Here is a 25,063-nt window from a genome sequence, read left to right as displayed (position 1 = left end):
AATAGGTGCGGTCACGAAAGTGTTAACAAAGGAACATTAGGATTACTTTTAACAGAGAAAAAAATACAGCAAATATTTAACCTGAGGCTAGCGCGTATAGAGCAGCAACTATAGAGCCTCCGAAATATTTTGTAACTCCTTGCTGAAATATAGCAGTGACTACGGTTTTCAAGGTGACACTTTGTCAACAGCTTTTAAATGAAACTGATTCATAAATATTAAGCAACTTTCATGAGTTAATACCAAACAGCCGCTGCTTTCTGGTTGTTGCTGTACTACTGCCACCTTGTCCACCCTACGCTGTCAATTGTCAATAGTTATTAAACAAGCTACCCATAATAAATCATGAATGTCATGCTAGTGTATTGATGTCATGTCAGGTAGTGGATTGATAACACTGTCGCATCGGCGCCTCTCGAGTTTTAAGGAAAAGCTATTTCATCTTGTGATAAATATAGTGTCGATAGTCCCATAATTACACGGGCTGCATGCATCTGGGTAATTCGGTGATGAAAACAAGAAAAGTTACCCCTCGCTGTTCCAACGTCTCGTTCCTTCAGGCATTTTTCTTCATTGCTGATTATTCGAAAAATTTTCGGTATGTGGAATATGCACTATTCGATTCCATTACCGAATCGAATAGAACGCTATTCGATTTGTTATTCGAAATTTTCTAATATTCACACACCCCTACCGAAATGCCTCGGGGAACCAAGTCCGAGCAGACACGTTGCTCTGTAGGCAGCACAAACAGCTATGCAAACATGGATAAAACTTAAGAGTACATCCAGTTTCATCGGTTCCCATGTGCAGTCGCCGTCGACGCTGGCGTTGCTCATGCACTGGCCGCCAATGATAGCCTTCATTTCGTCAGGCTACGTGAGATACACAGACATACATAGCTGTTAAAATATTAGGAACGGCGCAGCATCGAAAAGAAAACAAAACGGTAACAGAAGTGTGCAAGTACAACTAAGGAACGTGTGCAATCGGCGAAGCATTGCGTAAGAAAAGACAAAAAGCGAATGGGAGACGTACGCTCTTCTTCTTTAAATGTTAGGAGATAATGTTAACGTGTAGACAGAATAACAAAGTACTATATTGCAAAAATAGAAAATGTGCTGCTTATATCTAGTTCCACATCGTAGCTTATCGCGTTAAGGTTCGTCTGCGGGGCGCACTTGCCACACAGCTGGCACTAGTTGTCTCCTTTATACAACCTTTGTCCGTAAAGTTCCGAGACTGAGTCCATTAAAAAAATGCGCTTAACATTGAGATCATTTATGCAGCACCCCTTTGAAATAGTCTCCCTTGCAGTCTATTGTAGTCTCTTGTAGTCTCCCTTGCAGTCTAAAAAATTATCAGTATCGTCCTTGTTTTGGTCTTCTGTTGCTGCACCTTTCTTGACGCCGGAGAGCTTGTGGACCGCCATTCGGCGCTCTGCCTCTTTGTTTGAAGATCGTATGGAAAACACCATGTTTCGTCTTCAGCAATGATGCTGTTGACGAATGGAGCATCCTTCTCTGCCTCGGAGAGCAAATCAGTGCTCACTGATGCCCGCATAGCCGTCTGATCCTGTGTGAGGGAGTGCGGCACAAGTCTGGCATTCGACTTTCGTTTCCCCAAGTTGTCACGCAAAATTTGGTGGCATGTTGTCTTACTAATGTGGAGAGCATCCGATATCATGCGGACTGTAATGGTGCGGTCTTGCTGTATGATCTCCCTTATCCGAGCCACATTGTTTTCATTCCATGAGGTTGCAGGGCGCCCCTGCCTTGTGTCATCTTCCACCGACGTTCTCCCCAAAACGAACCTCCTGTGCCACTCAAAAACGTGTGCCCGCAATAATTTCTCGTTGCCGTAAGCTCATACGTCTGTGTGGCTGTCTTGCCAAGCTTCACAGAGAATTTTATGTTTACACGCTGTTCGAGGTGGACGACAATCTCTCCACATTCACTCACAGTAGAATGCACAGACTAGTGACAACGTATTTTTTCTACATGTAGTGCCATCTAGCGGCTGCCACAGCAATTAACATAAATAGCTCAGGTTAGCCCGAAAAGATGGCGTTACACATGCGCACCAAGATTTGTTTTGGGGAATCATTTCTAGAGAAGAAAATAAAGCAGTCTCGAAACTTTACAGACAAAGGTTGTATATTCCGTGATATCATGCGCGCGACCTGCTTCGTGCAATCGGCGACCCTTCTCTAGAGCAGACGCACGAAAATGCGTACGCCAGCTGATCAGGCCTTTAAAACCGCAGCGCAAAATAACTGGCAGCACCATGGGTGCACTTGCGCTGTCAGGACTCGTCTTCCCGCCAGGGGCCCTCCAGACAACAGTGAGGAACAGCAAGTTCGGCAGTTAAAATGCAAAGATGCTTATTTTGCAACGTGTCGCCAATCGGGCTTGTCTCATTTGCAGTGCCGAAAGGGAGGCTGGCATCGTGCCCCTTGTGGTCCGCCTCCGAACGACAACAAACCCCTAAAAGCACAGCACGCCGCAAAGAACCTGACTGATTTGATTTTCTGACAGCGCTCCTCAGTGGGAAGACATGAAAGGGAAACATGTCATCCTTTCTAAGTGATTTGGTGACCATTAAACGCACCCACGACTGCAAACAACTGCGTGGGAGTCTCCCAGAAGCCCGACGACGGGCCCTGTTATCTGAACACATGTTCAACAGTCAAACACTACGTGCATTGTTCAAAAGAACACTGTTGCTGCCGCTTCTCTTTGCCTTGGGTGCCAAACAGCAAACGCAATAGCGTGCAGCTTCGGATGGTTCAACAAGAACGCCGCCGCCTCTCTTCGAATACAGTCCCCGATGTAGCAGAGCCTACTTCACGTTGTCTGCTTCACGTGCCAGTGCTGTCTCTGCTGCCGCGTGCGGTGCTATTCGGGAGGGGCGCTGCTGGTGCCTTACGATGGCCGCCCAGTGCCTATTAGGAGAGCGAAGGGATAGGCAGACAATGCGAAATGTCTGTGAAAAGGCTTTGGGGCGCGCCTCTGATCCCCCACAGTACGTAGTCCTTGCACCGTTCGCAAGCATCTGGGGACAGGCTTGCGAGGCGCGAGGTGCGATGGGCTAGCCACGTGCAGACTTGTCAAGGAGAGACTTGTCAATTTTATTTTAGCAATCTGTGATTGTACTTTCTGTCCACTTTTTGTTTTAACGCTAGGGGTGGGCTGTGTGGGTTTGGTGCGTCGATGTGGTCAAGAGTGTGATGACTAGAGACTGGATTTTAGGCAAATGCCTATTTTGTTCCTTACGCTCCTATCACGCCATTTTGATATATGAGCATGAATTAGATGCTAAGGAGGGCTTTTATAGTGTTTTTATAGTGCCTATAAATGCCTATTTTCAAAATTGGCGCCTATATGAACACTATTTAGCCTCAAGTTTCTCTTCAGGGTACAGATTAAGCCCATTATTCATTTTACTGTGCAACATTGACTGTTCGGAACTCTATGGGGTTCAACCTAGTCCTTTAGTTCAACCAACTCCCGGAAACAACATCTAGCAGCCGTGAAATGGGACGCACCGGCGAGCATATGCCGCCGCGCTGACATGGCGCGAGCGGTTGACGAATGCGAAATTGCGGAGAGCCATCAGGATAGTGTGAAGAGTGAAAGAAGAAAAGTGTGCTGTGCACGCAGCTTTTGTTTAGCTCATAGTTTACTTTTTAACCATCTCCCTACTGAAGACGAGCTGAGCTCGTCCACGCTGGAAGTAGCATGTGCGCACAGAGAAATTAAGCTACCCTGATTCATTTTGCTGAGTTCTCTTTGGCTTGAACAGCTGGTGCATTAAAAAATTAAAATACCCGCTCAAAGCATGCATTTTGGTCGAGAATGTACTGGATTCCAGTAACCAGAATTAGAAAAAGGCGTCCTCCTCTGAGCCGCTCATGCCGGCAGCAGCTTTTTTCAGAAAAACAAAAAAGAAAACGCCTGTTTGCCGAGGTTTTTGTAGAAATAATACATTCATTTCTCCTGCGAGTGAACCAGCGACTGCACAGAGCAGCATATTCTTTCTAAATCATTGGATTCGAACGAAGACCGCATCCCAGCGTTTCAGCAGTAGACGCCGATAGGTCTAAGCAATCCCAGTGATGGAAGTGCTGCTCCAATTGTTCCAAACTGCTCCAAAAGAGAAATGCTGCTCCATGCTGCTTTGAACTGTAATTTTTGTTAGTAACTGCTCCAAAGCTGCTCCGAAAGAGCACTGGGAAGCTGAAAACAATGAACTTTAACCGTGTGATCATCCAGCGAGCCTAAACAAAACCAAAAACAAGCTGTATACTATCATCCTAGTACGCCGTATGTATACTAACTGCATACTAGCATTGTCAATATATGTCTCATTTAGCAATATATTTGTACCTTACAATTAGCAGACTATTTTGGTGAAATGTGTGCGAGATTAATTCAATATCATACTGATTAATAACTGCTGCTGTTACAAATGTGATGTGTGACTTACATTTATTGCTTTATCTGCTTTGACCTCATTTATGCCACAAGAACAGGCGTGTTAAGTGCATAGCTAGCTCATTGAGGTGTTTTTTTTTTTAATTTTCAGTTAAGGCTATTTTGGTGAAGTATGAAAATAACAGATTGGTTTTACCTTGTACCATTTATAAACTGCTTCTTTGGTGATGGTCATATGTGATTTGGTGTTCAGCTTTATCACTTTTATATAATTTCTGCCACAAGTACTGGAATTTTAAATACATAGCTCATCTTTCTTAGTGTTCAGTGACCATCCATAGACGTCAGACTCTAGAGTTTCCAAGACGCGTAGTGCCACCTGTCGGAGAAGTATTGGGTAGTACAAAGACAGACTCCCTCGCACAGTTTGCTGTGGGACCAGGTGCAACCAGCGAGTATGACACAACGATTGAGCTTAACATTGCGTGTGTTTGCACATTCAACACTTAGAAAGAGAGCTGTGAATTTCTCTCTTCTAGACCGAACCGCCATGAAGTGCTTGCTGGATGACTTGCCAGAACGACAGCGAAAACAGCAGACAAGACCGCTCTGCGCGCTACGAAGAGACGCTACTGTTGTGTTGTGAATTGCCATGAACGTAAAGGACTGAATAACAACGTTCAGGTTGACCGATTTCCATAGCTATCGTATGAAGAAGAAGGCGAGAGCGCTGGATACGGGCCATTGCGAGCATGTAGGGTAAGCGAAGTACCCACGTTCTCCACAGCTGGTCGTGTGAAAAGGTGTGATAATGCGGCTCTGCTGTTGTTTTGCGTAGTCCTGATGGAGAACCGTGGTAACCTTGACTATGAAGCTCAGCAGAGGCTCTGACCGCGGTGCGTGCTGTGCAACACAGAGTGAGCAGCTAGAGGTAGACTGAAAACGCGTGATACGCACATCGCGACATCCTGTAATCTGAGTTGGTCGTCACCGCACAGTACCACGGACGTACGTTTTGAAGGCTCAGAGTTCCAGTTCTAACTAGCTCAAAAACGTGCGTCATACAAGTAAATCGCAAAATGTTGGTCGTGACCACCATCAGGTTTGTTTTGCACGTGTGGCCTCCGCGATTGCCATGGCTATCTCGGAGGCCACGGTTGTGCCTTTGGTTGTACCCTGTGAAAGTGGACACGCGCGTATCCCCATTTGCAGTATATACAAACGGAAGAAAACAATCAAGAGACCATTTGAGGATGCGCAATAAAGCAGTCCAGTGCACAGGAAGACAGAGATGAATTGAGGGAGAATGGAACTGAAAAGGCAAAAATTGCTGGGTCCATTTGTCCCTGATAAAGTGAGCTTTGTACCACTGATCGTAAGATGCATAGCTAGGTAAATTGATCACGTATGTACCTCATCGCTTTGATATTACGTATATACCCGAATTTAACACATTTAGGCTCTAGAAATCGATATTCGGGCTCAGAGGGCTTGCCTCGAACTCGATGTCGAGCGATGCTCGCCTGTACTTGCGAGTTGCCGTGCGCCGAAATAACTGAAACTTCTTTTGCATTATACCTGCAGTTCTCTTTGACGAGCTTCCTACATTTCTGAAGCGTGGATCGGTGGAAGAAGCTTTCCAGGTCCTTGATTTTCAGGAAACTGCGCCTCGACACCAACGAAAGAGGGGGGCTTCTATTGTGGCCTATGTACATTCGCCTGCGAACGGCTCTTTTTTTTGCAGCGCCGCCTGGCAGAGTCTGACGTCTATCTGCTTAATTATGTTTCTTGCAATTATCACTGATTATTGTACGTGCATTATGTTTAATAATAAATATTAATCTTTATGAAATGCTTCGATGATGCTTTAAACTCCAGGAGTTGCACGGAATATTTTGCCATCAGCTCCAAAAACACTGATTGCTGCTCCAAAGCAGCATTTTTTCTGCTCCAGAATCTGCTCCAAAAAGCAAAATGTCGCTTTCATCACTGCAATCCCCACCGCAGCGTCCAAAGCTTTTTTTTACATGCTCTCTTGCACCTGTGCTTATTTTTAAAATTTCAAATACATTTTCTGCACCGAAGACAGGAGAGGTTAGAGCCCTTTCCATGGTGCAGTGCAGTGAAACCAGTTCCCTGTGTATTTAAAAAGTATTTTGCTTGTATCTTGCGAATAAAGCGCCTTTAAATAGTTTTTTAGGTTTCAAGACACGTGGAATAAAATGGGCGAAGAAAAATAATCCGTATTTTTTGTATCGTTTTTGGCAAAAAAAAACTTGGTAGTGAAAGGGTTAAGATGTTCACCCCCTGGGGAAAAACTGGTTCTACACGATTTGACCCGGCCAAGAGGAAGAATCCCCTCCTTCTGGCCTTAACGATCTGGATGTCTGCTCCTGCTCTACCCTCTCAGTCATGCCGAAAAGAAAGGCACAGATGTGCGTGTTGATTCGACAGTGGACACTTGACCCACCAGGCTACAGAATAAGCGGAGAACCCATCTTCTGCAAAACGTGTGTTACAAAAGACAATTGCACGGCTACGTTCAACTGTTGGTGCCTGTGTGCCATCCTAATAGACGTAAATAGATGTCGCGCACGTCTTCTTTGAAATTATTTACATTTATGTAAAATTTTATTTGCCTATATTTATAATATTAGAGGCCTAAAACTTTGTTTTGCCTGCCTGTTTTTGGCACCTAATATGCGCTTTTTTGATGCCTAAAAATCCGGCCTCTAGTGATGACGTCACGACTAGCCGCTTTCTCGAGTAACTGAACGTGCTTCGCCGAAATGGACATGTCCACTAGATAGACAGTTCCAGAATAGCTCCCCTGGTGGGCGACACCATATGATCGAGGTGAAGGTGTTCATTCTTGGATGATGCGTGCGAGGGCCAACAGGGCTTGTGTGAACCATACCTCAGGAGAGTCTGCCTGGAATGGCAGAAGCTTGATGGCTGTTGTATCTGCTGCCATACCCTGCCCGACTACTCCGGAGATAAAGTGGTTGCTTGGGCGAGTTGGTACGACATACTTCACATAAAAAACAGCGCTAAAAACGGCGGACAAGAGAAAGAAGGACACAGACGGCGGCGCTGACTTACAACAAGATTTATTTGCTAGCACCGCGCAATATATACTTGTACGGTATCTGACAAATATAGGAACAACAAATAAAAAGATAAAAACAGTGAAAACCTATGGAACATAATCATCGCCATGAGCCTCACGTGTGTAAGCATTCTGAAGAAAATCAATTTCTTTTTGTGATAGGGCAATTGAAGGCCTGCTGACACACGCATCGCCCAGCCTAGCCATTTCCGCAGCCTCGTGAATTTCGCGTATCATCTGTTCCCGGTGACGCTTGACCACTGCACAATGCTGGAAGTCGGGGGAACAGCCGCAGTCTCGGCAATGAATGCCGAGGTGCCCCGAAACCATTGAGGAGACATTGTGAGCGTGCTCTTTCAGCCGCTCATTTAAACAGCGGCCTGTCTGGCCGATGTACCTTTTGCCACAGGACAAGGGTAGAGAATAGACCACCCCTTCAATGCATGGAACGAACTTGTTCCGATGCCTGGTCTGGCATGCTCTCTCTCCCCTGGAACCAGGATTCACGGCCTTGCACAACCTAGCCAGCTTTTCAGGGGCCGAAAAAACCAAGTCAACTTCGCACCTGCTGGCCACTTTTTTGAGGTTGTGGGTGACGCCGTGGATATAGGGAATAACGACAAAGTTTCGTTTGTCACGTCCCTTTTCCTTTGCACGGGTGCAAGCACTAGTCCCAGTGCTCATGCTGATTTCCCTGAGCAGACGCTCAGCAACGGCGGTCAAAACATACATCGGGAAACCAGCCTCAGTGAGGCGTTCAGTTTGCTGACTAAAGCTGCACCGAATCATGTGATGGCAAGACCTTCGCAGTGCGTGTGTGTAGCAAGTCTTCGCAATAGCGCGCTTCACCACTTTAGAGTGTGCCGATCCAAAAGGGAGGATTGGCTTGTTTGCGCGCGGTTCATATGCCCAACACACGTGTGTAGGACTTAGCGTTAACATCAAATCTAGGAACCGGATGGTTCCTCTGTCCGGTACTTCATGGGTCAATCCAAGCGGAGAAAGGCACTTACTAAAAGTTTCTAAAATACCAGTCAAGGAGGCTGCGACCGACGAGGCTTCAGCTTGAAACAACACGAGGAAATCGTCAACATAGCGGAATACTTTCTTAACATTTGTGCTTTCTAAGCGTTCCTGAATGGCACGATCAAGGCTTGCTAAGAATAAATCACTTAAAATGGGTGCAAGACATGATCCAATGCATACCCCTTGACGTTGCAAATAAATATGATCATCCCACGCTGCAAATGTCGACCTAAGATACTTATCAAGCAGCTCCATGAACCCTTCAACAGATATGCCTACTGCATTCTGATAAGTCACAATGCCAAAGCTGTCAATGCACTCGCGAATGCAAACTAGAAGCTCATTGTGTGGCAAAGAATAGTACAAATCTTTAATATCAATAGAGCATGCCTGGTAGCCAGAAAATTTGTTATCTTTCAGCACGGAAATTACATCATCGGAACTCTTAGCTAGGAACGGATCGTCAATATTTAATAGCTTCAGTTTACCCTGAAGAAATTGTGCCAGCGGTTTCTGCCACGAGTTAGCCTCCGAAACTATTACACGGAAAGGACAGTTAACCTTGTGCGTTTTTGCTTTAAAGAAAATTTCCATGCTAAGATTTTTCCCCCCCTCAATCTTTTTTACCAAACCATCAAGATTCAGCCTTTTACACAGACTTTTTGCCTCGCTTTTAACCTTCGGAAGCGACACATTAACTTGGGGCTCAAAAACAGACAAAATAGCTTCACTCGCTTTGTTCTTATAGAGTTCATTCGGAACAATAACAAAACCTCCCTCCTTATCTGCTGCTACCAAAGACAATGACTTTTCTATCAAGAAGGATTTTACTTGCTGGACAGGAACCCTGCTTAAGCCTGCTCTATGGTTACAAAGAATGTCCAAACCCTCGGAAACACACCTCTCGGCACAGTCAGCAGATGCCTTCCTTGAAATGCTGCGGACAAGGCCCAGAAGTTCCGCCCTTGATTTTCTTGGCTCAACAGCATACTTGGGGCCACGGCCCAGCACACTGCGGATGTTCTCAGGCAGAGACACATTGACCAAAGAATGAAGTCCGTCCTTGCAAGGGGAAGACTTCTTTGGCAGCGAGGCTCGAAGTTCTGTCAGCATTTGTCGCCAACGAAATTCTGCCGCCGCATTAGCCAGGTCACGGTGTTCGAGCCACTTCTTGCCACCACTGTAGTTCGTAGTCCCCTATCACAAAAAGAAATTGATTTTATTCAGAATGCTTACACACGTGAGGCTCATGGCGATGATTATGTTCCATAGGTTTTCACTGTTTTTATCTTTTTATTTGTTGTTCCTATATTTGTCAGATACCGTACAAGTATATATTGCGCGGTGCTAGCAAATAAATCTTGTTGTAAGTCAGCGCCGCCGTCTGTGTCCTTCTTTCTCTTGTCCGCCGTTTTTAGCGCTGTTTTTTATGTGAAATACTCCGGAGAGCCAGAGAACCGCAAAGTGACTCTTTAATATTAGTCCATGATGGGTATATATACAGATGCGTGTGTCAGCTGATGTGATAAGGCACGTGCGTGCCATCTGAAATGTATAGGCCTAGTATGCCGCTGTTTCGAGCCGAGGTGGCAGCGTCAACTCACGCTCGCGGCGGAAAAGTTAGGATGGGAGCCGGTTGCTCGCAGGCCCACTGTGATGATTTGCAGCGTCCACTTTATTGGGAGCGAAGATCGTTCGACAGCTCAGCTCCCGGAGAGCAACAAATAATAATAGAAAGCTCACCTCCACTTGTCCGTTTAGTCCACGATTTTCATTTGCACTATGCGCTCATTGACAGTGTGCGAAGTCCCCATTGCATTCAGGAATTTTAGGCCGCACAACTTACCACTCGTGTAGAACTTCATGCAAAGTGACAAACAACACTCGTTGAAGCACCTGTCAACATCTTCAATCCTATGAAAACTGCAGAACAACACACAATGGTTGCCTCTTGCAGTCATGTTCACGTGAGAGCCGGCGACGCGCTCTTCTAGCAGACGACAATCAGCTAGGGACTTCGCACAGCCTGAAATGGTGTGTGTGGTTCGATCGGCTCCCTGTGTGGTTCAGCTCCCAGTGGTCCCACTGTCAAAGGGACGTAACAGCACATGTTGTTTCTCGTTACCGCTGCATGCAACTGCGTTTTCTTACTATGGAAGGGCGTGTTCATAGCTTGGTTTTCAGTGGTAAGTGGGATCTCTTGCCTTTCACAGGTGCCTTGAGGCGAAAAGGGGACTTTAACAGGGTGTAACTTTGGGTGAGTTGGTGCATAGCTTAAAACGAAATATTTGTGGCGCAACTAAGAACAACGAGGAAGATAAACGAGAGATCCTACCCTGTATTCTATGATTTTCTTCCTCGTTCTCAGTAGCATCACAAATATTTCGTCAAAAAGGGGGGGGGCTTAGTTGAATGCTGGCAAGAGTCGCCGACAGGCCGGGTTTGACAAAGTGGCTTTTTGGGCTAGTTGGTTGAAGCGCTAGCAGACACGGACGTCCCATTGTGTCATTCTCGTCCATATCTGCTAGCGCTATGATACCGTTTGACAGGCTGGCTTTCCACCAAAACATGAAACACAAGTAAATGGGAGTCAGCACTGTGCGTTTATACAGAAAAAGTTGAACTAAGATTGCTGTTCTAGGAGAAACACTGCTGCCACAACCGCCACTGTTGCACTGAAACATGCATGCGCGCACGCATGCTTCCACCCTAAGAGTGCGCCACTCGCCCAACAGAGGGGGATAGCTGTAGTGCCACCATACCAGCTCTCTAGGCCTATAAACTCAATTGCTGAATACCACAACGGCGACACAGCAGACAAGTGCAAGTGCTCTAGTGTCTAGAGCGGAACCGGTAGGCGGGTGTTGTGTTGGCATTGCCGGGATGCTGCTGCACAGGATCATTGAATTCGTGCTGCTGTTCCTGAAGCTGCCGCTGATGCTTTTAAGGGGGGAAGCGGGTCTTTGAGACCGAAAATCAGAAAAAAAATCGAATTTTTGAAAATGTTTTATTTGGATTCTGCCGCTACTGATGCATAACCTCGCCAATTTTCATGCGTCTTAGATCAGTATTTTAGCCGTTACAGCATTTTATGTGCCATCAGCGAGCTAAATTTTTAGCGATGAACGCGTAAAAAACGGGCTTATTCAGCGCCGCGCTGTTGCCGTTCTATGTTACCTACGGCAGCCATCTTGGTCGCATTCGAAAGAGCTGCGCCATAGCCTATATAGGAGGCTATGGCTGCGCTTTTTCTTGAATATCCCGCCGCCCTTGTTTCCGTCCACTCAGAATTCACGTAGAAAATCTGCGCCAAAAAAAGGTCCCTCCGCGTGAGCCTATTGGCACAGTGAGCCCACGTGACTAAATAACGCCTTCCGATTCGTCGGGCCTCCCGCGCTGTCTGGTACAGTGCACACAAAGCGGCAAGTTGATGTCGCCGTAATATAACTGTGTTGTTCTCGTCGATTTACGTCCGTGAAGTTCCAACCTGCGCAAGCTGGCAAGAAACTGGAGCAGGCGTTATTATCATCCTCAACAAAGACTGCACGTTGCGGCGGCTTACTGGCACGGCGCCAAGCGAGCTAGACTAAGTGCGCCGCAGCCGCCGGGAGTGAATTAGGCCTACGCTCTCGGCCGCGTTTTGGAACTTTGATCGTGGCGAAGCCATATCGAAAGTTGCGCAGCGCTCATAAATTCGAAAAAAAAAAAAAAGCGAGATCACGGCTCAGGTGCATCAGAAGCGCATCCAGCGGAGGACGGCGTGGTGGCGGAACGCGATTCATCGGTCGAAATGCCGACTTCACCTGTGTCGGCGGCCGCCTCGACGACGTCAGTGATAGGAAGCGTGGTAGAAGGATCGACACGACGTTCTTGACTAGCGCCGATCGTGCGCCCAACAGCAGAAAAAGACTGAAGATAAGATCTCTGGCTTTTCGGCAACTTCCGCTAGCGAGTGCAAGCTGCGCACGTCGGCGGCTAACTACGGCATCGTCGACTTCTCCGCAATCAACAAACTGCTTGAAATGACATGCACTGGGGCCGTTTCGATTGGAAAATGTGATAAGCTACTCTCCTGGTGTCTTCTAAGGCATTTATTTGCAAAGTAAAGCATTTTTACTTGTGTAGCGCTCCTTGAAGTTAGAGTTTTGTTTTTTGCTTTTTTCTCAGTTTCAATTTTTTGGCCACCTTTCATTCTTTTAGCGAGCGTTTCTCAGCTTTGGTACACTCGATTTTGATCATTTTTGTATTACTGAAAAGCTGGATGTTTAGTGAGTGCAACAAAGTGTCATATGTTACTATAGAAAAGCGCAAGTTTTTACAAGAGAGAAAATAACAAAAATACATTTTCTCGGTAATCGAATGGCGGATTTTGAAGCTTCATAACTTTTGTTGTAGGAAAGCTAGAACCATAAAATTTGCTTTTTGCACTCTTTGATAACTGTAGAATGCAATGACATTTAATTCAGCAGGATCCGAGTAGCCAGTTTATTAAAAAGGTGATTAAACGAAACTTTAATGAATGATTAATTAAAAAAATTGTCGTAAGGGCTACATAAAAATTGAGTTCATATTTGATATTTACACATGTAAATACATGATCACCGAAGTTTTCATCATCCTAACTTAAATAAAAAGATGCTTCATGTCAAAGTGCCTCTTCCCCCCTTAAGTCGGCTCCTGCTGAGTCCGGAGCAGCCTCTAAAGTAGGTCCATATGTTGTATATTAAGTGGTTGTTTATTTGGGCAAATATATACAAAAGGGGGAAGGAAGAGGAAACACACTAAATGATGGCCGTACTGTAAAAAATCTAGCTTGAGTGGCTGACACCAGGACAGCGGCCATCACTGGATGAGGGAGGAGTAAAGGACAAGGAGAGAGGGAACTATTTACGTATGTACACAGGTGGATGTAACGGCTCCTTACATATGTGCACCGACAAACGTAATGCCTTATAGTTTGCTTGTGAAACACCTTCCTTGAAAGAGTTCATCACCCGGCCCCACACACTGGTACTGTTGTGTCATGGAGAGCAGGCAGCAGCGGAGGCCGGACTGCTCAAGGACGTCGCATAGGGCTCTAAAGCAGCGTCCCTCATGCAGAAGGGGCCGCAAGCCCATAGGAGCGCCTCGGCACTGTTGGCTGGTGTTATGAAGTAGGTTCGGGGAGCAGGCTTTCTGAGTGGTGCCACAGACGCGTGTTGTGGCAGCATGGAAGAGGACGCAACTGCCACGGCACACAAACATATATTTGAACACAAAAATGCACAAAGGACATTGGCACAAAGCACAGCAATCACAATGAAATGCTAAGAGTCTTTAGAGATCAGTTCAAAAAAACGTCGTGCTCATGCGTTGGGGCTTGACGAAGCGGTCGTAGTTGAGAAGGGCCAGGTGAGTTGTCACAGCTTCTGCGTCGGCTAGTGCCGGGATAGAAAACGTGTCCTTGCGAGGTCCCTCGAGCGTTGACGCTCCACCAGGTCCCTCCGACAGTGTTGGCCTCCCGAACATTGACGTCCGTCCAGACCAATGAGTCTTCTCTGCTTCAGCTTCTGGCTCCGTCTGTCAGGCCATTGTGGCCTGTTATTTTTCTTCCTTTTTTACTTGTGCCACGTGGGCACATGCAAGGACTTCTCTCAAATGCACGAAACCAGCTTCTTCCGGTGCGTGTGGTTGCGCGCCTTGGACTTTGCTGCTCCATCGTCTCATCAGTGGTTGAACACTTCATCACAGCCGACAGCCCGTACATGTGCATGGTAGCAGCTCAATAGACCCTCCTGTGGTGCTTCAGAAGCACTGCACCGCATGAGCAAGTGTTCGAGGGTCTCCTTCACTGCAGTTTTGGCAAGTGTCCTTAGAGGAGAGTCTGAGGCGTTGCTTGCATGCTTGCATCCATAGAGTTTCCTACAATATTTACTAGAGAGAACTGTGGCGCTGCGATCATTCAGTCACCGTGGGAATGATGGGTAGTACATGGATTTGCCTAGTCTTTGTGCTTGTGGCTTCGAACACACTGATGGCTTTGTTTATTGTGTTTTGGTTTTTGTTTTGGATAAAAGAACAGCTTGTTGTGAACCTCGTCATATGATTTGAATTGGTGACCTTAAAGGATCAACGTGGGGAGGTGGGACTGCTGAACTTTTGCTGAACGTGGTCTTGCGACAACAAGAAGCCACACGGAGTCGAAAGAACGAAGTTTAGGCAAATCCACGTACTACCCATTATTCGCATGCTGGCTGAAGCATCATGTGTTGCAGCTCCCATAAACACTAGCGCCAGATTTCCTTCTAATGCTTGCGTCCACATGCACCTGACACGCAACTGCAGCAGTCCCGCCTTTTGTTGGCGTGATATCCAGCTTGCTGTAATCACAGCAACCCTCTCTGTGCGTGCGATACGTGGATCAGGGTGCTGCTGTTGTAGATGCCGTCGGATAGTCTGCTTTTCAGGGGTATGTCGACGGGAGGTACTAGATGTGCAGTTGCTGCTAGCTTGTCGGCGTTTTCATTGCTAGGCACGCCGCAGTGGCTTGGGACCTACCGCAATCGGACTGTAAAATTCCCTAGTGACAAGTGCTTGCTGCATATATCACGCACTGGCGGGGAGCCGCAGCCCCTCCTCTGGATGCGACTGAGCGCAGCGGGGAAGTCGCTCAGCAGTGCCTCCTTCAGTGGCCAGCTCTAGAAGAAGGTCGAGTGCCAGAGCTCGGCTGTTGTCAACAACTTCTGATGTGTTGCTCGTTTCTGTGTCATGACGGGGGAACATTGAGATGACTGCTGCCGCACACCAAGCCGTCAGAGTACACTTTGCGGTGGTCCTGAAGTTCTGCGTACAAGAAGGCTCGTGTAAGCTGCTCCAGCGCACATTGTGGTGTTGTACGTTTCGCGCAGATGCCTGGGATATTTGCGCACACTTCAACGTGTTGTGGCCCTGGTCTAGGTTCACAGGTGCCATATAGGGGCATGTCCTTGCTCAGATGTTCGTAGAGTTAGAGCGCGCCTCCCATTCTTGAGTAATGGTGGTGTTGAAAACACTGAAGGAGGAGGCCGCCATCTGGAGCTCTGTGCAGTCTGTTGATGTGGGACAGGGCACGTTGTGTGGCCAGGAATTCCAGTGGCCAAGACCTTGTGTCTGCCAACGTGGTGGCGCACCGCAACGTGTGCAGTAGTCCCAGGCAGGTCCTGAGGCCTTTCCTCTGCTGCACTTCTAGCTGTTTTCACTGCATTCTGCCTATAGAGACGAGCAGCTGCGTATATAGTGTCGATGCCACCAAAGTGGCATTATACAGGTGCAACACCATGTTTTGCATAGCAGCCTTGGCTATGTGCGGTGTGTTTCTGGACAGCCGCCACAGTGCACATCGAGTGCTGTCGTTTACTCTCAGCCACGCAGCGAAACTTGCTGGCGCTGTCATTGTTGAGGCCTAGATACTTAACCAAGCTTTTCCAGGGGAGGTCCACACTGGCCAGTTTTATAGCACTATGCATTATGCTCTGGCGGGCACCGCACCCCATGGCAACAGACTTCTGCACTGACAAGCTTAGCTTGAGCATGTGCAGCCATGCGTCGACAGCATCGTGAGCCACCTGCAGGCACTTCTGGATGCGGGCAGCCTCCCCCTCTGGCCCGAGGCACCACAAGGCAATGTGGTCCATGTAAATCGAGATGGACACATGGTGCTGGGCGCGCTCATATAGCGTGTCCGGCATCGCGGCCATCATGACATTGAAAAGAAAAGGCAATAGGACTGACCCTTGCGGCACACAAGTGCCAACGGGACATGGCTGGGAGAGGACGCCACCAACTCTCACTCTCACTGCGATCGGACAGGAAGCTTGTGACGAACTGCCAGAGCCGCTCGGCCATGCCTGCTCCGGCAGTGGCATCGACGATGGCCCTGCGGTTGATGTTGTCAAATGCACCAGAGACATTGAGAAAGACCGAGCAATCTGGCTCGTTGCTTTTGCATGCTCAAGCGCAGAGACAACGTCAGCGATTGAGTCTGCTACGCAGCACATCCCTTGAAAGCCAGTCTGCTGCTCCGCAGAAAACCCCGCAACCATGGCATGGGCTTCCAGCCTCTGCAGTGCTACGGGCTCTGTGAGCTTACAAACAGTCAATGTGACTACAAAGAACCTAGCTTCATAGGTGTGCAGCTTCAGTATCTATTCGGCAGACAATGGCTGTTCTCCACAGCTCTTGTAGCTGTCCACTCACCTATAAATCGTTCACTGTGATTCCACTCCTGCATCAGCTATGCCAAGTGCACCAAATGGGATTTACTGTGCAATCCTGATAGAGTCTATGTAAATTGCACGAAAGTGCACCAGAGATTTGGATTTGACTGCATCTGTCACCAACAGTAGCACCGCCAGCACGTCAAATCATGTGCAGCCCAATCTTGGGGCCACTGTATAGTCACAACTATAGACGAAGGATTATTCAGGACATGAAAAAGAGTTTGCACTCCCTGGGTAAATCGCTGACGGAAAAAATAGAAAGCGAAGCTAGTTATGACATGTAGTCTCCTGTTGTATGCACTTTCGGGGAAGCTCAACTTGCAGCGGATCTCCTATAGGCAACCCAGCACATGTGCGAAACGATCGTCTGGAAGCCCTGCGCTCTCACTCGGAGAGAGGGAAATGGAGGTTGGTTTTCTGAGGCTAGCTGACAGACGTCATGTTGCGCCCAGCTTCTTTACAGCAAAGCTGTTTACCTCAAGTCCGTGTAAGCAGCGGTACAGCAGCAATGAACAGGGGTAGGGGAGAGAGAAGAAGATTATGGTTTGGGGACAGGGGAAAGAGTGCACTATGCGTGCAGGAGGTGCGGCTAGGGCGGCTGCAGCAGCGGTTGCAGTAGAGGCATGGGAAGTGCGATGACCATGGCAGCGCTTGTGTCAGCGCAGTATGGTGGTACTGCTATATATTATAGGTTTGAAACAGGAGAAAGTGCCTCAGAGAAGGCTGGCCAACGTTTCGATAGGTGGACCTATCTTGACAAAGATAGGTCCACCTATCGAAACGTCGGCCAGCCTTCTCTGAGGCACTTTCTCCTGTTTCAAACCTATGCCGTATATCCATCTGTCAGCTTCCATTTTGATCCTGCTATATATTATGTCGTACATATTATACACTCAAACCTCATTATAACAAAGTCTCATCTGCCACGAAAATAACTTCGTTATATCCGAAAATTCGTTATAGACGTTTATTTTTAACACTGTAGCTATGACAAGGCTATTCTTCATTTACTTCGTTATAACCGATAATTCGTTATATCCATGTTCGTTATAACGAGGTTTGAGTGTACATAAAACCGGGATGTGTGCATTAGATCATTGTGCCAATGCGTTTTGTTTAGTGTGCTGAACCGATACATTGAAAGCAACAACCATACACGGTTTGTGTATCGACTTCTCGGTGGTGACAATGTGTCCTGCGTGTGAAGATGGAAATCCTCACCATGTAACGTACAATTATAAAACAGTAATAACAATCGCTTCAAAAATTAAAGAAAAAGTATATAAATGTATATGTGTGTACGAGTGTTTGCATGCAAAATAATGTATCATTTCACTTGGTTCCCGGCCCACATGGGGCCTCAGGTCTCCCCCGTCGTTCCCAACGCCAACGAGCTGGCCCATGCCCATGCGCGCGAACTCACCCACCGCGCCGGGGAAACGCTGCTCGCGGGTGCGAACGCGGGGCTCCACAAGGACTCGCTCCACACGTTCAACGAGGTCACGAAGCACTATAAGCTCGGCAGGAGGGTATATCCCCCGCCGCACACCAAGCTCTCCAGGCCTCAGTCTTCCACCTTTCGCATGCTGCAGACTGGGTCCTATCCCAGCCTAGCTAGGGTGAGCAGGTACGCGGACTCGTTCGAGCCCGATTGTCCGGATTGCGGAGATGCTTTCTGCACTTTAGAACACATGCTCTGGCGGTGTCCCTCGTTACACCAGCACAATCGTCTAACCACGGAAGAAGAGTGGCAGAAGGCACTTAAGAGCTCCGACCTCACCGTTCAGCTACGGGCCGTCCAGAGGGCCCGCGACGTGGCGGTCAGGCATGGCCTGCCTGTCCCGATGTGGGAGTTGCCCGCGGTGGCTCCTCCCCCGTAAGGGGGCTTTCCGAGTCGCCCCTCCGGACCACAATAAAGTTCATTGTCTGTCTGTCACAATGTATGCAACCTAAACAGGTTCGCTGGCAATCCATCCCCACATGCAGATTTCCTTCTTTTCCTCTGCCAAAACACCTGTGTGTATGTACATATGCCTGTTTCTTGCCCGCAATGCTATCCGAGTCTCTTGCACGCAGCTCGGACCTCCCTTCTGGTTTTGTGAGATTATTTAGTGTCAAGGCACTGGTTGTACGAGGTCTGTTAGAAAAGTATCCGACATTATTTTTTTTTGCGAGCACCTGATGGATTTGAAACAAGCGCGCTTGCATCAGCCGACCTTGAACCTTCGTGCGCATGCGTGAATTTTTTCCCGCCTGCCAATAGCGTCAGTCGCTGGGACGCAGCATTTGAGTGAGGTCGTGCGCAGTGCTCTCGTCGGTTTTTCATTGCAAGGAAAATGACGGAGCGACTGGAGCAGCACTACTGCATCAAATTTTGCCAGAAACTGGGTGACAGCCAAGTGGAAACCTAGAATAACAGAGAGCTGAGCTAGTTGGTACGTATTCATTCTAAAAAGAGACAGGGCGTGCAAACACGGACACAAGAAAGAGATCAGGACACCACAAACGCCGACTAACAACTGAAGAGACGCACAACGGCTGAAAAGAAAGAAGGCACGAAAACTTATCTGCGCATGCCCATGCAACCGGCGAACCTATCAATCCGGCACGCGTGGCGGTCTACGTGGAAGATAACTGTTAAGGCATTTGATTTCATCTTTATGCAAGCTAATCGACGGTTGGCTCACGCATGCGCTACCACTATTCTCGATATGCCATGCTTCAATCATCAGACGCGTTTCTTCATTTCTATGCCGGTACAACACTGCGCATTCATCAAATTTTGGCTTGCACTTACAATCTCGACAATGTAAAGATAGATTAGATGGTGAGCCTCCTGTTAGCGATCTCTTATGTTCCAACAATCTCTGGTTAATGCATCGGCCCGTCTGTCCTACGTAGAAGCGGCCGCAGGTTACGCGTCTTTTAGATGTAGGGTATCCTCGTGATGCAGTGGCCACGGTCGCTGAGCGTTTAAAGAAGTCTATTGTGTTAAGTCCGAGCATGGTTGCAGAAAGCGATAGGAAGAAACGTGTCATAGGTATTCCGTACATTCATTGCATATCTCACAGGCTAAAGAAAGTAGGAAGTAGATACGGCGTTAATGTTGTTTTCACGGCTGCCAATAAGCTAGGTAAGATTTGTGCCGCTGTGCAAAGGAAGAATGAGCGAGTAAAAGACAAGAAGCGGACCGATAATTGTTTTGTAAAACACACCAACAAATTCACTGATTGCCGTACGAGTGTGGTGTATAAGGTCCCTTTCAGCTGCGGCCGCTTCTACGTAGGACAGACGGGCCGATGCATTAACCAGAGATTGTTGGAACATAAGAGATCGCTAACAGGAGGCTCACCATCTAATCTATCTTTACATTGTCGAGATTGTAAGTGCACGCCAAAATTTGATGAATGCGCAGTGTTGTACCGGCATAGAAATGAAGAAACGCGTCTGATGATTGAAGCATGGCATATCGAGAATAGTGGTAGCGCATGCGTGAGCCAACCGTCGATTAGCTTGCATAAAGATGAAATCAAATGCCTTAACAGTTATCTTCCACGTAGACCGCCACGCGTGCCGGATTGATAGGTTCGCCGGTTGCATGGGCATGCGCAGATAAGTTTTCGTGCCTTCTTTCTTTTCAGCCGTTGTGCGTCTCTTCAGTTGTTAGTCGGCGTTTGTGATGTCCTGATCTCTTTCTTGTGTCCGTGTTTGCACGCCCTGTCTCTTTTAGAATGAATAAGTGGAAACCATTGGGAAAATCAAGACGGCTTTCGGTGACGACGTTATGAGCCGCACACAGATTAAGGAGTGGTACAACCGGTTTAAAGACGGCCGCACATCGGTGGAGAGCGAGCCACGCTCCGTTCGGCCATCAACATGCCATAATGACCAGGTCATTGCCGAAGTGAACGCTGTGGTGATGCGGGACCGTCGTGTGACTATCCGGGAAATTGCGGAAGAGGTGGGCATCAGCACTTTCTCTGCACATTCCATTATGACCGAAGATTTGGCCATGAAGAGAGTTGCGGCGAAATTCGTGCTGAAACTGCTCACGGTGGAGCAAAAGCAACTTCGTGTTGAAGTCTCACAGGACATGCTGGATTTCACAAGCAGTGACTCTAACTTCATGAACACCATTATCACTGGTGACGAGTCTTGGGTGTATGGGTACGACCCGGAAACCAAAATCCCAGTCGTCACAGTGGAAGCATTCCACGTCACCAAGACCAAAGAAGGCCCGCCAAGTGTGCAGCAACGTCAAAGTGATGCTGAGTGCTTCCTTTGACTCCCGCGGTGTGGTACACCACGAGTACGCACCACAGGGTCAAACAATCACCAAAGAGTACTACAGGGATGTCCTCCGTCGCCTACGTGATGCTGTGCGGCGCAAGAGACCTGAGTTGTGGTCAACAGGAAACTGGCGCATCCATGCTCCTGCACATTCCCCACACTTGGTTCAGACTTTTCTGGCGAAAAGTCAGACTCCTGTAGTTCAACAGGCTCCTTACTCTCCTGATATGGCCCCCTGCGACTTCTGGCTGTTTCCCAAACTCAAGAGGACATTGTAAGGAGAGCGATTTCAGACAAGGGAGGACATTATGGCTGCAACGACAGCTGAGCTAAACTCCATTCCGAAAGAGGCCTTCTCAGAATGCTTCCAACAATGGCAGCACCGCTGGGAGAAGTGTGTGGAGTCCCAAGGGGATTACTTTGAGGGGGATTAGGTTTCCAATGCTCCAATTATGCCAGTTTCTTTTCTTCCACCAAAGGTCGGATACTTTTCTAACAGACCTCGTATGTCGCTGTGTTTGTCTGCCACTGCTGCTGATCTAAAGTGCGATATTTTAATAACATCGAGACTACAGATTTGGGGCAGGATTCCTGCATTTGGTGAAACACGTAGCTGAATCTAGAATGTTATTTCTAGGGATGTGCGAATATTCGAAATTTCGAATATTTTTTGAATAGTGCTTCCTATTCGATTCGATTCGCACTGGAATTTTACTATTCGAACTATTCGAACTTCCCAAAGACAAATACAGTGAACGTCCGATTGAAAGTGACCCCTTCAGATTTTCAATATGCTTCACCTCATTACACTTTCGTATTGCGGCAAAGCTGCCTTTCAAATTCCGTTAGGGTCGAACATAGCCAAGACACAGTCAACATCTGATTAGAAGTGGTCCCTAGATTTTCAGGGTGCTTCACCCCATCACATTCCCGTATTGCGGCAAAGCTGCCTTTCAAGCTCCGCTATGGTCGCAAGTGTATTAACTAAAGAAAACACTGGTTCCAACATGGAGATCAAAGATGTGGCAGAGGTGGGGCCTCAATTAATGCTGTTTTGGACCTGAAATTCGGGCAGGAAGTCCGAAAAATTGATGCTGAAGCTTTTTAGCATCCAAAATTTCAAATGTTATTATATATCGATGTCTACGAGGCAGATTTGGAACTCCGGACTTGAAGGAAGCACACCTTCGTCCGCCACATCAGTTGGGCTTCCACAGAAGTTGAAAGAGGAGGAGAGGCTGAGGAAATGGCATCTTTGCCTACCACGTGTAAAGTGTTGTCGACAACACTTTGGTTGCACCAAATCATGTGCATAAATACAATTCGGCCTCTACATTGCGCTTCAACCTAGCGAAAAGAAACACTTTCATGTTGCTATCTCATAAGATTATGCTTAGGAATCCTCTCCAACATTTTTTTCTGCAATTTCGCTTCGAAGTATTCGATTCGATTCGCACTCACACTTCAATATTCGAATTCGCTTCGCACCCAAAATTTTGCTATTCGCACAGCTCTAGTTATTTCATAAAATATAGTTTTATTGATCATTTGCTTTTGTCAAAAAAGTGGTGAAAGAGGTTATCTACAATGTCAGACTGCATGACGCCCTTATTTTTGCACTATAGAATGAAGTAGAGGTAACAGTAAGATGCAAATTTGCAAAGATTGTGAACAAGGCTCCCGTCAGGGGAGCCGAAACGTCTTTTTCCGCATTTTATTTCATGGTCGGTGTCCTGCTTTTATTCTATCAAGATGCAAATTTGTACTTGGTAGTTAGTGCATAGTTAAGGGGTTTTCCTGGCAGGTACCGTCTTTGTTCATGAGAATTTACTGTATGAATATCGAAACACCTGATAAGTGTAGTGGTGGGCCTTTCGAACTATTTCGGATGTGGCTGTGGTGATTTAACCACTTGCACATAGTAAAAAAAAGCACGAACTTGTTTTTTTAACTGCCAGATTTTCTCGATGATTTCACGGTCCCTAAGGAATCTGAAAACTTGGATGTTGACTGTATGTAACTTTTTATAATTTCATGCCCATAGTATCTTAAACCTTAATATGCAACGAAGTATGTTTATTTGTGATTTCACCGTGACAGTAAACTGAAACTACTGTTGGCACTAGTCCAGTGATGAGAAAAGTTCATGAACTGAAGTGCTCTGTTTCACGTGAAATGGTGCGACCTGCGGAAGCAGAGCAGCCCCGCAGTGGCCAGGTTAGCTGGCCATGGCTTCCTCTATGTGCTGCCAGATCTCGGAAGCTGGGAAGTGCACTAGGGGAGCACAGCCCTTCTTGTGGTGCACTCTCTACAGTCCCATATTCCATATGTGTGCCAGCACCCAAATTCAATCATGAAGGTTACCACCATAAAGGCTACCACCAAGTTGAACACGACACCCTCTTGTTACCTTGAAGGAGATTTCAAGTGGAAAGAAAAAAGATGCTGTAGATCTCGTGTTCTATGATGTTTAGAAGGTATTGTTGACTCATTTTAGATAAGGACCGATACCCCGTGAAAACACTTGAAACTCACGGGTGCCTTTACCTCACGGCACCACTACCTACTTTGCAAGACTTGTCAGAATTGCTGATTGGGCGAGTTGGTGATTCATGATACTTGAAATACGAGTGCATAACTTAAACAGGGACTTAGGAAGACAAGGACAAGCACATTTGGGTTCTTCTATGATAAAACTGACTTTTAAGTTAGAAGGGTACTGGTTTGGGTTAGTTGGTAGCAATTCATGGTATGGTTATTTTGCAGACCGCTTGTGTCTGTTTATTCCTGTTGTTTGTTCTGAAGCGGTGTGGAAATAACCGTACCATGACTTGTAACACTTTTGTTGAGCAAATGCGTAATGGTGATTGGGCGTAACGTGTCCCAGAAGAGGCCACGGAGATGCCATGCTTAATTGAGTGACTGCTGCAGGGGTCATCCCGAGATGTGTGCTGTCTCGGAGGCTCCTCTTGAGAGCATCCAGGTGTTGGCATCGTGTCAGTCCCTGGCTCAGCTGGATGATGGCCTGGTGGGTGACCCCCTTGAGAAGGCCACACTCACTGCCATTGAGTGGAACCTCACTAAAGGTGGGTGCAGATTGATGGCTCACTAGGTTTGCTGCTTCCTTACCAAAAGAAAGGCATGTGTGAGATTGACTGGCTTTCGTTCTGCCATGGCTGCATCCACCACAGTTGCACTGGCATGCACTGAAACTGTAAGCAGTGAGCTTTTTTTTCTTTGAGCTGAATGATTCAGCTTTTATGCACAAACGGTATTTTATGCTGATGCCATGTTTTCTTTGTTTGTATTTGGGTGAGCGCACTGTAGAAACTTGTGTAGTTGTTAGTGCGTCTGGAAAGCAAAAACAAGTCTGAAACTTATAATAATCATTTGTCATATCACCAACAAAATGGAAGCAGTTTTTGTGAGTCCCCGAAACACGAAATGCAACCACAACGGCATCGTTTGTGTCAGTCAGCGCCTGCACGGAAACAGCGTAATCACTTATCGGGGAGCAATAAACGAGATAAGTAACAAATCCGTCACCTTTTGAAACATTCTAAACCAGAAAGCCATCAGTTTTGCGGGTGCAGTAAGCGCGACAGAAAGCTCACCCTTCGCAGTGTTTGTAGCTGCAGTAGTTAATCCCAAAAGCACGTAGTTATTTTACAAGCAGTATTTTTCGATCTGAAAGGCTCTTAACATGGACGCACCTTTCCTCCAGCAACGCTGAGAATTAATAGCGATGACTCCAGCCCTTCTTGCAATTTTTGAAAGCTATCGTTGTTCTGCTTTCGCAGGAGTTCCTGTAGCTATGCTTAGCCACCTTTATTAATAGCTTTTCAACTATTTTTGAAAATAACAAGCTGTTACAATGAGATGATGTGGCATTATACACCTTCCCTGTATCTGTACCGCGTTGTGTGCGCATGCATCCAAGGTTGCCTGCGCCTGTGTCATGGGTG

General features: G+C 47.1%; 1 protein-coding gene across 1 annotated transcript in view; it reads left to right on the top strand.

Moving 5' to 3' along the window:
- LOC119389803 (endoplasmic reticulum transmembrane helix translocase) overlaps positions 1-25,063 on the top strand; it is a 554,079-nt gene that overhangs the window by 269,921 nt on the left and 259,095 nt on the right. The window contains exon 11 of the mRNA XM_037657194.1: positions 24,030-24,184. Within this exon, the coding sequence (XP_037513122.1) occupies positions 24,030-24,184 (155 nt within the window). The remainder of the gene's footprint in view (positions 1-24,029; positions 24,185-25,063) is intronic.

Source organism: Rhipicephalus sanguineus, chromosome 1 (assembly GCF_013339695.2).
Source record: "Rhipicephalus sanguineus isolate Rsan-2018 chromosome 1, BIME_Rsan_1.4, whole genome shotgun sequence".
NCBI lineage: Eukaryota > Metazoa > Arthropoda > Arachnida > Ixodida > Ixodidae > Rhipicephalus > Rhipicephalus sanguineus.
Note: the sequence above shows the minus strand (reverse complement) of the source record. Positions and strands in the feature narration are given on the sequence as shown.